General features: G+C 42.6%; 1 protein-coding gene across 2 annotated transcripts in view; it reads left to right on the top strand.

The window, feature by feature from the left end:
• Positions 1–17,466, top strand: part of HSPA14 (heat shock protein family A (Hsp70) member 14) — a 580,056-nt gene that overhangs the window by 58,991 nt on the left and 503,599 nt on the right. For both annotated transcript variants that reach the window (XM_044088271.1, XM_044088270.1), the window contains exons 2-3: positions 11,978–12,058; positions 12,147–12,229. In XM_044088271.1, coding sequence (XP_043944206.1) covers positions 11,978–12,058; positions 12,147–12,229 — 164 coding nt within the window. The remainder of the gene's footprint in view (positions 1–11,977; positions 12,059–12,146; positions 12,230–17,466) is intronic.

The raw sequence follows: 17,466 nt of genomic DNA, 5'->3' as shown, positions 1-17,466 counted from the left end.
GCAAAGAGACGTATTGTGCAGAACTGATATTCCCTTTGCATGTCATATGGGCATAAAACATACAAAGAGACGTATTGTGCAGAACTTTTATTAGCCTGGGATTTCTAGGGATGTAACAGGGTACTACAGGACCTGTGAGCAGTGTCAAAAGATAGGCAAGGCAGGAGACAAGGTGAAAGCTGCTTTGATGCCTTTGCCTGTGATTGAGGAGCTGTTTCCGAGGGTAGCTGTGGATATTGTGGAGCCTCTGAGTACCCCAAGTTCCACAGGGAAAAAGTATCTTCTAGTGGTAGTAGATTATGTTACCAGATACCCTGAAGCGGTGGCCCTATCCTCCATTGAGGCAGAAAAGGTGGCAAATGTTTTAGAGATAACTTGACAGAGGTGCCAATTTCGTGTCAGACCTGCTGCTTGTCTATGGAAGCACTGTGGGGTGAAGCACCTAAAGACCATCCCAGACTAATGGCCTTGTTGAGAGGTTAAACTCTACACTCAGGATGATGCTACGGGCATTTGCAGACCCATTTAAGAGGGAGCGAGACATGTATTTGCCCCATCTGTTTGCTTACAGAGAGGTGACCCAGGAATCCACAGGTTTTTCACCCTTTGAGTTGTTGTATGGACATAGGGTGAGGGGACCTAGATTTGATTTGAGATTTGTGGGAGGGTGAGTGTGAAACCCACCAGTTTGTAGTGGCATATGTCCTAAACCTCAGGACAAGGCTTATGGGCTTGGCCCAGGAGAACCTGGCAGAAGCCCAACAACAGAAAAAGTTTGGGTGTGACAGGAATGCTTGAGCTAGAGAGTATGCTGTAGGGCAACAGGTAATGGTTCTCATTCCTGTCAGACACAACAAGCTACAGGCGGCTTGGGAGGGACCCTACAATGTGATAAGGAAGGTCAGTGATATTAACTACATGGTAGAACTGCTTGGTAGGAGGCAGGAGCACAGATTGTACCATGTTAACATGATGAAGCCTTACCATGATAGGGAGGCCCTTCTGCTGAGTATTTGGAGTGGATGGCAGGAGGAGTCTGAGGGGGATCTGGTGACTGATCTCATTGAGGATCTGACTGATACCTCACTGGAAGGGTCGGGTGTGACTGACACCTCAGTAGAGGGGAAGCAATGTCCCAGCAGCTGTCCCCTACCCAGGTTCGAGAAATCCAAGCAGTGTTACAGGAGTTTGGGGACATATTCAGTGTGAAATCAGAGTGCAATCAGAGTGCCGTGTGGATACATGAGCCCAATGGCCTATTAAGCAGGCCCCTTATACGGTGTCTGAGAGAGTCAAACAGACTCTGAGGGAGGAGATGCTGGAAATGTTGGAACTAGGGGTAATCCAGGAGTCCAGCAGTCCCTGGGCCTCCCCAGAGGTGCTGGCACTGAAGAAGGATGGCATCACCAGGTTCTGTGTGGACTACAGGAAATTAAATAGTTACACAGAGCCAGATGCTTACCTCATACCTAGGACAGATGAAGCCCTAGAGCAGCTGGGTGGGGCTAAGTATCTTACCAAGGGTTACTGGCAGGTGACCTTGACTCCCAGTGCTAGACAGAGGTCAGCCTTTATGACTCCTTTTGGCTTGTATGAGTTCAGGAAGATGCCCTTTGGGATGAAAAATGCCCCAGTGACTTTCCAGAGGCTGGTAGATCATATCCTAGCAGGAGCAGGAGATTTTGCCCTGGCTTACCTGGATGACATTGCTATCTACAGCCATTCCTGGTAAGAGCATCTTCAGCATGTCAATGAGGTGCTGGGCATGGGCAGACTACAGAGGGCAGGGATGACCATTAAGCCCAGCAAATGTCAGGTGGGTATGGCAGAGGTCTCCTACCTGGGACCTAGAGTGGGAAGTGGCAAGATCAGGACAGAACCTGCCAAAGTGGAAGCCATTCAGGTATGGCCTGCCCCTGTTGCCAAAAAGCAGGTGAGGGCATTCTTGGGGACAGCAAGGTACTACAGAATGTTTGTCCCCAATTATAGTACTATAGCTGCCCCCCCTCACAGACCTGACAAGACCAGCATGTGCGCAGGCATTCCAGAAGCTTAAAGGAGCTTTGGGAGGACCCCTGTGTTAGCCAGTCCAGCTTACAGCAAATAATTTGTTGTGCAGGTGGATGCTTCAAACCATGGGGTGGGGGCTGTACTCAGCCAGGTTTCCTCTAAAGGGAGAAGAGCACCCAGTGGTATATCTCAGTCATAGGCTCCAGCCCAGGGAGGAATGCGATGCAGCTGTCGAAAAGGAATGCCTAGCCATAGTGTGGGCACTGCTGAAACTTCAGCCTTAACTGTATGGAAGGAAATTCACTGTAGTTACAGACCACAATCCCTTAACATGGCTACATCGAGCCAGCCAACAAAATACCAAGTGACTAAGGTGGAGCCTAGGGTTGCAAGCATATGATATGACAGTGCAGCACCGCAGTGGGGTTAGCAATGCCAATGCAGATGGGCTGTCAAGACAGGGAATGGGGTAGGGTATTCCCAGTAGGTTCAACCCTCTCAAGCAACATTTCTCAAGGATCACTTGAAATACTAGCTTGAGTTTTCGAGGGGGGGGGGGTGTCACATTGCCAGCCCAGTTATCTGGAATTTTGTAAATAATTCTATGCCATTTACTCTGTTATATGTATATTAAACAGCTGATACAAAAATATATGTTGCACTGGCTTTGTACAGTACTGAGCTTCAAAAATGTATCCACATGTACCCTACTGGAACATAGAAGATTAACTTGCAAAAAGTACAGTTGTGTACTCTTACCGTAAATGTAGATGTTCGAGTGTGTTCGCTGTTGCAGTCATGACTGTAGGGTTCTTCCTGCCAGCAGCAGCCCACGATCGGCCGGAATCCCAAAGTCTGGATTGGGCGTCAGCTGAGGTTGCTTTTATCCTGACGTCAATACTCCAGAAGTATAAAGACCTCAGCCGATGCCATTACCCCAGTTTTTCTTGCCCCAGATGTCAGTTGCCCAAAACCTCAGCAGCCAAAATACCTTCTAACAGACAATACTCAAAGAAAAAACAAGAGAGGTGGTAGGAGGGAGGGTATCTCAGACTGCAACAGTGAACACACTCGGACATCTACATTTATGGTAAGAGTACACAACTGTACTATGTCCTTCGTGGTTCACTGTTGCAGTTATGACTGTAGGGTTGAGTCCCAAAGCTAAGAAAGGGTGGCTGGAGGAGAAACAGAAGGAGCGGCCACAAAACCTTGCAAAACCGGCCCTAGAGTTAGAATAGAGAGGGAGGTTGTAATGCTTAGAAAAAGTATGCACAGAACTCCAAGTAGCAGCCTCTAAAATATCCTTGGTAGGAACCCCACAATGAAAGGCTGCTGAAGTAGCAGTAGCCCAGGTAGAATGAGTCCTAATATTAACAGGAACTGGATTGCCATGAAAAGAGTAACAGAACTTGATGCAGTGGGCAATCCACTTAGAAATAGTTTGCTTAGTGATTGCTTTCCCTAGAACATTAGGAGCATAAGCGACAAACAATTGGTCAGATTTCCTGAATATCTTGGTCCTGTCCAGGTAAAAACGAAACTGCCTGTGCACGTCCAAAGAGTGCAAAAGACTTTCTTCCTCACTTTGAGGATTAGGATAAAAAGTAGGCAAATGAATAGTCTGATTCAAGGCCACTGCCGAAACCACCTTAGGCATAAAGGTGGGATTAGCCCTTAGGGATACCCTGTCCTGATGAAAAATAATGAAGGGTTCCACAGCCATGAGTGCTTGCAATTCCGAAATTCTTTTAGCACAGGTTATAGCTAAAAGAAAAGCAGTTTTCCAAGTCAAAAATTTTAAATCTGTGGAAGCTGCAGGTTCAAAAGGAGACAAGGTTAATTTTTCCAAAACATAGTTAAGATCCCAAGTGGGAACAGGTGCTCTTATAGGGGGCCGAATATTCTTAGCCCCTCTTAAGAAATTGTTTAAGTAATGGATGAGAAAAAAATCAGAGGATCCGTATTGTAATGTGCAGAAATAGCAGAAGCGTGAAGCTTAATAGATGAAAAAGATAGGCCCATATGTAACAACTCTGCCAGATACTTTAAAATCAGAGGAATATTCGGAACAGTAGAATCACCACCTTGGACTTGATTCCAGGAGCAAAATCTTTTCCATTTACCTGCATAAGATTTCCTAGTGCTGGGCCGTCTAGCTTCAAGGATTACATCCATTACCTGTTTGGAAAGAGTAGAGGTGTTTACAGACCCTGGATCCGCCAAGCAGCTAGATTCAGAGTTTTGACATGACTGCGCAGGATCCGGCCGTCCTGTTGAGACAGTAGATGAGGGATTTGAGGCAGAATCCAGGGAGGCTCCTGAACTAGGTTCATCAGAGTGGAATACCAGAATTGTCGAGGCCAGTTGGGAACCAGTAAAATCATTTGCGGTCTGTCCTGTTTTATCTTCAGAAGTACCCGAGGTAGAAGAGGAAAAGCATATACTGAGAGGTGTTTCCAACTGAACGAGAGGGCATCCGCTTGCCATGCTAGTTTGTGGTAGGTCCTGGTGCAGAATGTTGGAAGTTGATGATTCTGAGGGGATGCAAAAAGATCTATGTCCGGACATCCCCATGCCTGTACTATCATCCTGAATATCCGAACATCCATTCGTGTGGATCCGAAAGTGTCCTGCTCAATGTGTCTGCCAGAGTGTTGTCTTTTCCTGGCAGGAATTGTGCCTGTAAGTGGACTTTGCAGGTCAGCACAGTGTACCACAGAGCCATGGCTAACCTGCACGGGGGTAAGAGTGAGAGCCCCCCTGCTTGTTTATGCACCACATCACTGTAGTGTTGTCTGTCTTTATCAACAATTGCCCTGGTAAAAGAAAGTCCCTGAAGGCTATCGGAGCATTCTGAACGGCGAGCATCTCCTTCAAATTTATGTGCAGGTGAATTTGCTCCTTTGTCCAAACATCCTGAAGACATCTCCCATGCATGTGGGCTCCCCAGGCATAATCTGAAGCATCCGTTGTCAGAACTTGGTTGGTTGGTGGAGGACAAAAAGGCCTCCCCTTGTTCTGGAGACGGGCTTCGGCCCACCAAAGAAACTCTTGCTGTAGACGAGGCAAAATCGTGATCACTGTTTCCAAACTGTGGTAATGTTGAGACCACACACTCTTGAGGTACCACTGTAGTTTCTTCATATGCAGACTTGCATATGGTATTAGGAGAATGCAGGAAGCCATGTAACCTAAAGCCTGCAGAACCTTTCTTGCAGTCAACTGTTTCATTGAAGCCAGGTGTTGGAAAGAAGCCAGTTGCGCTTTTTTGTCTGGTGTCAAGGAAGCCATCTGGGTTGTAGTACTCAGAAGAGCACCCAGGAAAGTAATTTGTTGTGTGGGCACCAGATTTGACTTCTTTAGATTCACTGTGAATCCGAGGTACTGTAGACGATGCTGCACAAAAGCTAGATGCTGAAGTAGAGTGTCTTTGTCGTTCGCTTGAATAAGACAGTCGTCCAGATAAGGGTATATTTGAATCCCCTTCTGTCTGCAAAACGCCATCACTGGTGCCAGGCACTTTGTAAAGACCCTGGGCGTAGTAGATAAGCCAAAGTGCAGCACAGAGAACTGGTAATGCTTCAAGCCCGTTTTGAATCTCCGATACCTTCTGCACTCTCATCTTATAGGAATATGCAGGTAAGCTTCCTTTAAGTCCAGAGTCGCCATCCATGCGTTCTTGCCCAACATAGGCAGCAGCTGCTGCAGAGTGAGCATCTTGAATTTTGGTACATCTAGGAAGGTGTTTAGTACGGAAAGGTCCAGAATTGGTCTCCACGAATTTTCCTTCCTGGGAACCAGGAAAAGTGTCTAGTACGGAAAGGTCCAGAATTGGTCTCCACGAATTTTCCTTCCTGGGAACCAGGAAAAGTCTTTAATAAAAACCTTGTCCTATTTCTAAATTTGGTACCAATTCTATGGCCCTCATAGCTAAGAGGGACTGAACCTGCAGTTGTGCCTCTGCCCATTGATGATTTGGCAGATCTGGCCAACCGTTCAGATTTGGCAAGGTGTGGAAATGAAATCTGTAACCTCTTGAGACTATGTCCAGAACCCATTTGTCCCAGGTTCTGCTGCCCCAATTTTGATAAAAGATAAATCTTTCCTCCCAAAGGTGCTTCCAGGAGAGGATCCCCTGCAACCAGAAAAGGAGAGTCATAAAGACTGTTTCGGTAGGGTTGAGACTTATCTTCACCTCCTTTGGGAGAGGGGGCAGTCCACTGCCTATTCCTAAAAAGGGTTTGTGCCTGTCCCCTACCTCTGGAATGCCTGAATCTGCTTCTCTGTGGCCTGTCCGAGCTTGGAAAGGACCAAGGTTTAGCTGGAAAGTGCCTGCTAAATCTAAGAGGTTGCACCTGTAGAAAATCCTTAACCGTCTGCATAGATTTGGCTTTGTCCTCAATTTTCTTTAATACCTCTTCAGCTTTGGTCCCAAACAAAACATCGTGCTGCAAAGGGGCATCCAAAAGTTTGGCTTTAACCTGATCCGGCAAGCTTTGTTCCTGTAACCAAGCAATAACTGCACCAGTTGTTGCAGCCCTACAAGAAGCTTCCAAAGAATCAAAACCACAATGCAGGGTATGTTTACCCACTTGTTCAATAGCATGAAATAAATCCTGTAACTCCTTATCATCCGCAATAGAAACAGCTGACATCTTTTGTTTAAATACAGACAAAAGCTGTTGCTCATACTTTAGCATATGAAATTGACAGTTCAAAGCTCTAATAGACAGTGCAGAAGTATAAACTTTTTTACCCCATCTTTCCAAAGCCCTGGACTCTCAGAGGGAATAGGATGTTTAGCAGAGGCAGCTTTAACACCCTTAGGGCCCTGAGAAATTGTTTCCGGCTCAGGTGAAAGATTCTTAAAAAGAAACTTGTGAACATCTGGAACCCTAATACCTATCTGGTTTGACCGGAGCAGGGGGAAAAGAATCAGGAGAGAGGGAAGCTTCTGAAAAAACACCATCTACAATGTCCAATACAGGGGGAATAGCAAGAGGCTTATGCTGAGGGAGAAAAAGAAAATCCCAAAGCCTTTTCTTGGTTTCAGAGAATTCCTGCCCTTCCCAGTGAAAATGCTCCCTCATATCATGCAGAGTTTCACCAAAAGAATAATCCTCAGGAGGACGGGCTGAAGGAAAGGAATCTTCAGCATCAGAATCCTCATAAGGAGGAAAGGAACAATCCTGCTCAAGGGAAGAAGCAGAAGAAACAGGAAATTTGGTCTGAAGAATCATAATCGGACTGTAATCTAGGCTTTTTGTCAGGAGGGGGGGGGTGAGAACCCCTGATCATAGATAACAAATCTTCAGCCATCCTAAGCATCTGCCTTTGAGGCTTAGAACCCTGATCAAAAGGTGTCTGTGCTTGCCATTTCTTTTTAGCTGGAGCCTTAGTCATTGTCTTAGAATGCAAAACTGAGTCCATATTTACATGAAGCTATGAAGGCCTGAAAACTCCCTCAGAAGCCGGTACCTGCCTACCGGCTCCGGACCCAACTGAGGGAGTAGTATCCGAAGGTCCATTCCCTAGCAATTCTGAAGGCCCCATCAGCTCCACACCGGAGTTTGTACAGGCAATTGGTTCAAAAGAGGCTGACGACAGGGGCTGCAAAGGCGCCTCACTGACCGAACCAGCAACTGGCAATAACGGAGTAATATCCTCTGCTTTGGACCTCGGAGGCCTGTCTTTACCATTGCGCATCTTACACACACCAGAAGCCGGAAAAGAATCCGAAGACATATTATAATTAAACCGTTTACCAAAATAGTGGAAGGTAAAGTTGTACCTACGCCTAATAGTACGCTAATTAAATCTAGCACAAAACCCACAATTAGCAACATCGTGGTCAGGCCCCAGGCAGGGAATACAATGAGTGAAAATCCCTATGAGGTATTTGTTTCCCACAAGAAATATAATTATTAACTTTTTCTGACATCTGACTGGAGCAAGAAAAAGACCTCCCCAATGGGGTACTTATCTTATCTTATAAAATGAAAAATCCTGGAAGTAAATCCAAAAACAGACAGGAGTAGGTCGACCGGCATCAGCGAACTGCTCAGGGCACCGCACGGCAAGAGAGACTGGGATAATGGCGTCGGCTGTGGTCTTTATACTTCCGGCGCATTGACGTCAGGATAAAAGCGACCTCAGCTGACACCCAATCCAGACTTTGGGATTCTGGATGATCGAGGGCTGCTGCTGGCAGGAAGAACCCTACAGTCATGACTGCAACAGTGAACCACGAAGGACATCTTAAGAATAGTTGAAGTTTATGGACCAAGCTATAAAGTAACTTAACAAGCAGTTTCAGTGCAGAAGCAGACACAATGTCTAGAGCTAGAAGTTTTTTTGTATTGTCTTGAAAGAGAAGTGATTACTAGAGTTAAAATGTAAAAGCGTTTTATGACTTCCAAGATCTGGAAACATCTGAGAGATGTGTATTTTTCACAAGGAGATGCCAAATGCTACAGTGGGGGGGGAGGGGGGGTAGCCTGGGAACTGAAGTCAGGTGACAAAAAGTGATGTCATCCAAGCTAACCCAGCAGTAATATTTGATATTAATTTAAGAACTCTCTCAGAGCGACTGTGCATTTTGTATTTTGTCTTTGACCTGGAAACATCCAATCATCAGCACTACATCTGCACTTGCCTTGGCGTAAGTAAGTTTCTAGGGCTTAGGAGACTTTTTTTTATTAAATATATTTAAACCTATCTTTGTGGCTGATACATATTTAAGCTCTGAGAGTACTTGCATATGTATTTGGTGACACTGTACAGGCCACTCCTTGCTCTTGGTCAGACTACCATTTGAGTTAATAGTAACATTACACAGTAGGATTGGACATCCTTTGTTAAGGGCCTTAAGTAGTATCTGATGGCAGTTGGAACTACCTTATAGTCTTGGCAGAAGGGGGCATAGCTAGTAAACCTCTGCCAGCCTTCCCCATGTGTGTGTGTGTCAGCTACTTGGGCTACAACACAAAGCACTAGACAGAGAGGGTGCTGGAGGTTTTGGCTTGGCCACTCAGCTGAGATCATAACCCTATAGCTGTGCCAGTGGGGAGCCTTACTGAGGAGCTGGAGAAAGGGAGAAACCGCCCCAGACTGACTGTGGCCTCTGTATGCTCTTAAGGGAATTTGTACTTTAGTGTGTGTGTGTACTTGTCATCCACCCATTGCATACATCCCCCAGTGTTGCAAGTGATGAGGATTGAGGCTCCTTGATTACTGGGCTAGTGCAGGGACGTCACAATCATCATCGACGTTCTTTATTTTTCCCCACTTTCTACATGTGGTCAGGGTGTCTGGTCAACTGTCGCCATCTCTTTCAAATCGGTGCCACTTTCCTACCTTCTTCAGTAGTCACACCTGACTGTTGCAGGTCTTCTCTCATGCAATCCATCATCCATCTCTTTGCTGGACATCCTTAATTCCTTTTGCCTTCTTCCTGTCTGTCCTGAATCATCTTCACCACATTGTCTTTTGCTTTCCTACACGTGCCCAAATCACTGTAATCTGTTCTCTTTGACCTTCTCTGCAATTGGAGCCATTTAGGCTTCTGTTCTGATGTCCTCATTTCTGTGTGTGTCCCACATTGTACATCCTACACTCGTGTCTGGCACTTCAGCTCCATCACATCTAGCTTCCTCAACTGCTCTGCCTTCACTGCCCAGGTTTCTGTGTCGTACAGTAGTACTGGTCTCGCCACTGTTTATGCAGTTTTTACTTTTCAACTTTAGTATTCTTCTTTCATACATTGACACAGTGTGCCTGTTGTCTGCAGCCCTTCTGTTTTTAGATTTGATATTCTCATAAAGACTTGCCTTTTCCTCAGCTACCAGGTACTAGAAGGAAAATAATGGAACAGATTAACAGCTTCAGATTAATTTCTGGCTTCTTTGGATTTCCCCCATTTGCTGCCATTACAACTGTCTTATCTATACTCCTTTTCATCCCATTTGCCTTATTCCCCTATCCTTTGCTGAAGTTCTTGTTCAGAATCTGCCTGTAATGCCACATTGTTTGTATACAGGTACTGTCCCTCCTATCTGTTTTCTAATGTAGTCCATCACCAGTATAAACAACAGTGGACTCTGAAATGAATCCTGATGCACACCCACTTCCACTGGGAACCCTTCTGAGAGTCTGAACACTGCTTCTACATGTCATTGGGTTTTTGCACTAATTCTTCCAGTGTTTGAACCATCGCAGAAGATGCATAGAGATGTAGATTCTACAGTACCAGAACCAGTTGCCCAAACTGTCACTTGCTGTGGGACAGCCGAAGATATGAGACATTAAGAGCAGAAGCCAAAGTAGCTCCAGTTGCACAAAAAGGTCAAAGAGAATGGATTATAGTGGTTTAGGCACATACAGAAGACAGTCTGGTGAAGATGATTTGGGAGAACGTCCACCAGAGAGGTGGATGGTTTGTGTGAGAGAAGACCCGTAATAGTCGTGGATGGTTTGTGTGAGAGAAGACCCGTAATAGTCGGGCATGAGTGAAGTAGGTAGGAGAGTGGCTTTGAGTAGTGAAAGATGTTAACAGTTGACACACTGCCCCCGACCCCATGGAGAAAAGAGTCCATGCTGCTGCTGCTGATGTTGCTGCAGTGAACAGTGGTAAGTGTTGCTCTTGATGCTAGATCACTTTACATTTGTTTGGCAAAAGATGGTAAGTATATGTGGGTAAGTGTATGTAATTTGTCCTTTTTAAGTGCATTCATCAGTTGACCTCCCATTGAACCGTACCTTTCCCCTTCTCCTTGCCCTACCTGCCTCTTGCCCTGTTGAATGTTTCTGTTGGGTTCTCCTTCTGTCTCGGTGCTGTCTATTCTAGTGGTCATTTCCATGGGTCTGCAGCATTCTCTGCAGAGCTTTTAGTAATCCTGGGAGTAATTATAACCTGACCCTTCTGTCTCCATCTATCGTTTCTGTTCATAATGACTACTTCACATTGATCTTATTTGATTTGATTTAATGAACAAATATAATGTCACACTTCTTCTCACATGAGACTAGAAAGAGAACTTTATCTCTACTAGTTTCTAGTCATATTCCCCCTCCCCCCATTCTATGAATGTGTCTAGTGGCTTTTTTACGTACTCCTTTCAGCAGCCTGTTTTCCCTTTTCTTATTTTGCCCAATACTGCATGTAGTCTTTCAGGTGCCATCTGAGCAAAAACCTGTAGAGTACAAGCACTGCAACTTTGTTTATGGAATGAGGGTATGTCATCAGTTGTACAGCAAAGCTGTTGATCACGATGCATTTTCATGCTGACCCTTTTCATGCGATTGTACAGGATGCTGGTGATGCTAACTAGTGTATAATTATCCAGGTTTGTGGATGGGTCATACTGTTTTTTTTTTTTATTTTATTTTTTATTTATTTTTTGCTGAAGGAATGGAGCTCCTAGTGAAAGTGATGTTAGTCCAAAGCTACAGGAGATTCTTGTGTAAAAAGTGTGTTGAATTTATTTTTGACTTTTGAGTCCAGTCCGAGTTAATGGGCATACTTTTATTAACACATTTTACTTTTCTAAGTTTCTGGTGTGTGCTTACTGAAGTTCAGGAAGGCAGTCTGGAAATAATTTTTGTATGTCAGCAGCTTTAATTGGTAGACATGGCCCAAGTAATTTGTGTCATTCCATGCAGCAAACCTACTTTTAATCTCTTTTAGCAGATGCCTACCACCTGTATTAGTTGTATATGATATTTATGATACCTTGTAATAACAAGTTGAACTTAATTTGGCATGTTAAGATCAAGACTACTAATCTTGTAGTCCACAGCAAGCTGTCAGTGAAGGTAACTATTGTTCAACATTTCTGTCTACAAAAGAATATCATGATTTTAACTATTGCTGTGAACCCATGGCAGCTTGTAACCTTTTACATTATTTTGTTTGTAATGGTTTGGAATTAGCCGTATCAATCTTAATTAACTGCATGTTCTTTAGGATGGCCGTGCTGATGTTGTTGCCAATGATGCCGGAGACAGAGTCACTCCTGCTGTTGTTGCCTACAGAGAAACAGAAGAGGTAACGGCTATTGGTTGCTTTAAAATATATATCTTTCATTTATATAACTATTTAGTTACGTATTTTTTATTTGCCTGTGTTTATGCAGATTGTTGGTTTGGCAGCAAAGCAAGGCAGAATAAGAAATGCCTCTAACACTGTTCTCAAAGTAAAACAGATCCTTGGTAAAAGGTAAGTATACTGTTGGTATAAAAATATTGCTGTTATTAAACCCATAAATTTAAAAAGCAAAACTGAGTGAAATAAATGAAAACAAATCTAGATAGGACTACAGAGTTTAGCAGTGCAGGAACTTAGACTTCTAAAGCACAAATATTTCCGTTCACTTTAATTTCAATAATTTGAGTAGTTTGCTGTAGATACACTTTTTTGTATAATTTTTTGCTGCCTTTACTGTAACTTAGTATATTCTCACTGAAAAATGAGAGAACTACATTGCAGACAAATTATATTTTCGTGATGTTTGCATTTTCACTGCTAATGGTTATACCTCAGGATAAGTCTGTAGACCCTGCTAATAAAGGAATGTAACCATCACTGAAAGACTAATGCTGTTTTGTCCCTACTTTAATGTCTTGCTATCCATGCACAAGTGCATTTACTGTATGACTGAATGTTTACTGATATGTAGAGAATTAATTTACGTGTCATAGTGTACTGTGCCTGTCTTTGGGATTGTTGCCTACTCTGATTCCTTATCAGAGGCAATGATGGACATTTGGGTTTTAAATTTCTGTTGGCTTACTGTTGTAACATGAGGGTGGTATTGTGTGTTGCATATGCTTAATTAACTAACTCTGGAATTATAAACATCCCAAAAGAAATATTCAGTACTCTGCAAAGTAAATTGGAAATATGAGCAGTTTGTATTAAATGCAGTCATAATAGACTAAAATTAATAAATGAAACGTGTAAGGCACAAAAATCTTGAAACAGTTTGTCAGTGGAGATTTTGGGAGAGCCACAGAGCAGGGCTCTTGCACTTCTTTTCACTGACAATCTCAAGATTGGGTAGTTATGTGGCAAGTCAACAGGTAAACAGAAGGGGCACATGATTTCATAGAAAAAAATCACTTGCATTGAAAGTGGAGGCCATAATTTTAGGTTTACACCACACAAAGACCTACTTGACATTCATTAAAAAGTTTTGGAAATTTCATCTGGAAAGTGACACAGATTTGAGTGTTCAGAAAATGTGGGAAATTAAATGAGTCACAAGTTATGGAAGTACAAAGAAAAACAAATGTATTTTTAGAACAGTGAGAGGGCAATTTCCTATTTTTTCACACTGGAAAAAATGATGGTATACTTAAGACATGTTAAATGGGTATAACATGTACCTTGGGTACTTGGGGGTAAGTGAATTTATAGTGTGTGTGTGTGTGTGTGTGTTTGTATACAGGGGATATAAAAGTGTACACAACCATGTGAAAATGCCAGGTTTTTGTGATATTTATTGTGATCTCATTTTTTTATAATTTCGAAACTTTTCCCACCTTTAATGTGACCTATAACCTGTACAATTCAATTGAAAAACAAACAAATCTGTTAGGGGAAAAATAAAAAATTAAAAAACGTACAATAAGCTGGTTGCATAAGTATGCACACACTTTTTAACTAATACTTTGTTGAAGCACCTTTTGATTTAATAACAGCATTCAGTCTTCTTGGGTACACACCTGCCATCAATTAGAGAGACTCCGATTAACCCCAAATAAAGTTCAGCTGTCCTAGTAGGATTTTCCTGACATTTAATCAGTTGTCTGCTACAGCAAAAGCCATGGTTCGCAGAGAGCTTACAAAGCATCAAATGGAATCTCATTGTTGAAAGGTATCAGGAGAAGGGTACAAACAAATTTCCACAGCATTGGATATACCATGAAACCTAGTAAAGACTGTCATCCAAAAAGTGGAGAAAATATGGGACAGCAGTGACGTTGCAAAGAACTGGATGCCTCTCCAAAATTGATAAAAAGACGAGACGAAAATTGGTCAGGGAGGTTGCCGAGAGACCTACAGCAACACTGAAGGATCTGCAGGAATTTCTGGCAAGTACTGGTTGTATACTACATGTGACAACAATCTCCCGTATTCTCCATATGTCTGGACTATGGGGTAGAGTTGCAAGACGGAAGCCTTTTCTTACACAGAAAAACATCCAGGCCTGGCTAAAATTTGCAAAACAATACATAGTCTCCCAAAAGCATATGGGGAAAATGTGTTATGGTCTGATGAGACCATGGTTGAACTTTTTGGCCACAATTCCAAAAGGTATGTTTGGCACAAAAACACTTCTTCACCAAAAGAACACCATCACCAAGGTGAAGCATGGTGGTGGCAGCATCATGCTTTGGGGATGCTTTTCTTCAGCTGGAACTGGAGCTTTAGTCAAGGTGGAGGGAATTATGAACAGTTTCAAATACCAGTCACTTTTGGCCCAAAACTTTCAGGCTTCTGCTAGAAAGCTGAAGATTAAGATGAATTTCACCTTTCAGCATGACAATGACCCCAAGCATACATCCAAATCAACAAAGGAATGGCTTCACCAGAAGAGAATTAAAGTTTTGGAATGGCCCAGTCAGATCCCAGACCTAAATCCAATAGAAAATCTGTGGGGTGACCTGAAGACGGCTGTGCACAAGAGATGTCCTCGCTGTATGACAGATGTGGGGCACTTTTGCAAGGAAGAGTGGGCAAATATTGCCAAGTCAAGATGTGCCATGCTGACAAACTCCTACCAAGAAGACTGAATGCTGTAATTAAATCCAAAAGGTACCGCAACAAAGTATTAGTTTAAGGGTGTGCACACTTTTATGCAACCAGCTTATTGTACGTTTAATTTTTTATACTGTTTCCCCTAACAGATTTGTTTGTTTTTCAATTGAATTGTACAGGTTATAGGTCACATTAAAGGTGGGAAAAGTTTAGAAATTATTTATTGTGGTCTCTTGTATCACAGTAACATGGCATTTTAACAGGGGCGTGTACAATTTTTATATCCACTGCAAGGTAATCTCTGACCCTGCTTTATTGGAAATGCTGTATATCCGCAAGTCAAATGGTACACAGGTTACTCGCTCTAAAGACCTTGACCAAGTATGTGACTTTAATAGAACTTGCTGGAGGGACAGATTTTGTCTCCCAGAGGTTACCCCACCTTTGGAACAGACTCCCACTTCATGTCAGAGTACCTCATTGGCCCTCTTCAAATGCAGTCTGGACGATTGGGTGGGTAACCGTAAATTCACCCCCTTGGGTTCCACCTTTGTCTGTCTTGGACAGGGGCAGTAGGTGCTGATGGTGGAATAAGGGTAAAACTTGGATAAGCTTGTAGGGGCCCCTAGGGCCACTAGCCTAGTAATTTCTATGGTCAGCTTGGTCATTGGCATCAAGGTTAGGAATAAGTTTATCATACTTAGCCAGAGCTTAAAAAAAAAAGTCTTAACCTGCTTCTATATTGTTGCATGGACCAGCTTTGTACTGTCTCAACTTTTCCAGCCTGTGGTTTTATTATCGCTGAGCCTGTTACATAGCCCAGATTGTAGGCCCCATGCCATATCTAACTTGCCTTCAGCAGAGCTGAATGAGCTGGAAACGAACTTAATCTGCAGTGAAATGGCTTTCTTTTTCACAGACTATATTACGACATCATCCAGGTAAGCTGCTGCTTAAGTGATATTTGGTCTCTATGGAGAGCAAAAGATATGACTCTGTAGTAAAATCCATCCTTTTTGGAAAATGACAGCCTTTGTTTAGGTCTAAACAGAAACTTAGTCATGCTCAGTCTTTTTCAGTCACTTTGTCCACTTTAACTTAGGATATGGGTAAAATTTACAGAATGCTATTTCATTTCCTGATGTTATTGTAAAAACTTAAAGCCCATCTGTCTTGGGAACCAATACCATGTGGCTATTCCACTCACTCTGGAACTCTTCTGTTACCCGCAGGTATTAAGCATTTTTTGCACCTTCCATTACTGCTTCATGTTCAGATTCTGATATTTGGTACAGTTTCTAATTTACCTTGTTACCAGGCACGGTTTCTGTGTTGTGCTTTGTTTAAACTGGTTCTGCCAAGAAACTCTAAAAATGTCTTTTCATAAGTAGAAATTCTTTTATCTGTGTCTGAGACATTGATAATATCTCTTCTAGTTTGACTCTGGGCACACTATTAGATCCTTCATACATACTGCAGAAACTTCAGTTAGTTTTTCTGGAGTTTATATTCTTTCGTTTTTCTGGTTCATTTTCCTAGTTGTTGCATCCTGTAACTTATTTTGCAAGTGACTTGTTTTTAATAGGTGGTTCTAATACAAGTATTTCAGTTTTTGATTTGAACTCTGTGTGAAGAACTTACTTGTCACATGCTGCTTTGTCGTATCTTCTGTGCTGTCTCCATGTGTTATCTTTCCGTAAATGTTTCAGTTCTTACACATTTTTCAGATGTACAGGACAGGTTGTCATGCTGTTAAAGGCAGTGTGTTCCTTCTCTTGGGTTTCTTTTGCTATATCTAGCAGCCTTGGATGTCTGCATACCCAAGTGTAAATAGTGTATATCCAGCTGAAGCTTGGCATTTTTCTCTTACAGCAAAGAGAAGAACAACATAGCTGTTATCAATTTCTGCCATCCACTTGTGTAGTTTTTTATAACGTACACTTTTATAAAAGCGCTCAACAAGCTATCTGTTTGAAGGTGGTACACAGATGTCTTTAACCATTTCACCAAGTTCATGCATTACTTTAGGTGTGAATGGGGTACTCTGGGCAGTATACATTTTTACTGTTTCCTTTTCTATGGACTTTGCATTGACTTTGCCAGGGCACTTCCTCAGAAAATTGGTTCATGAACAGAAAACTTTGCTATATAATAACTACCAGAATATGCTTTGTTTTATGTGGACTACAGTGTCCATTGCCCATTCATTTGGGATATCCAATGTGGGTAAGGGTGTCATTGTTTTTACTCAGAGTGGAATTCTAGCCTTTTGCATTCTGGGCAAGCTGTACAAAAATTTTCATTGTCCTTCATAATACTAAACTAATAAAATCTAGCTGATATCATAACTTTTATTGTATCCATTCCTATCTGTGGCTATGTGCTCTGAAAGACTTTGGAATTATCTGTCTCATTACCTTACTTTTTTTTCTGCCTTTGTGGCTACCCTCTGGGGCTGGCCATTTCTTTACTTTACTTTAAAATTGGGTTTGGAAGTGGAGTGGTTTTGTTCCTTTCATTCCCAATTTACTCTTCCTATACTTTCTGTAGCTCATGTGCTGTCTTCCCATTGAGCTTTTCTGCAGTTTTATAACTGCTTATTTGGAGGTCAGCCAAGTCATTTTTTACTTTCATCGGTGTTTTGATGCGAGTGAAGTCTTTGGATACAGATAAATGGTATACAAGATACGTGT

This window comes from Protopterus annectens, chromosome 11.part0 (genome assembly GCF_019279795.1).
Source record: "Protopterus annectens isolate FY-2018-M chromosome 11.part0, PAN1.0, whole genome shotgun sequence".
NCBI lineage: Eukaryota > Metazoa > Chordata > Ceratodontiformes > Protopteridae > Protopterus > Protopterus annectens.
Note: the sequence above shows the minus strand (reverse complement) of the source record. Positions and strands in the feature narration are given on the sequence as shown.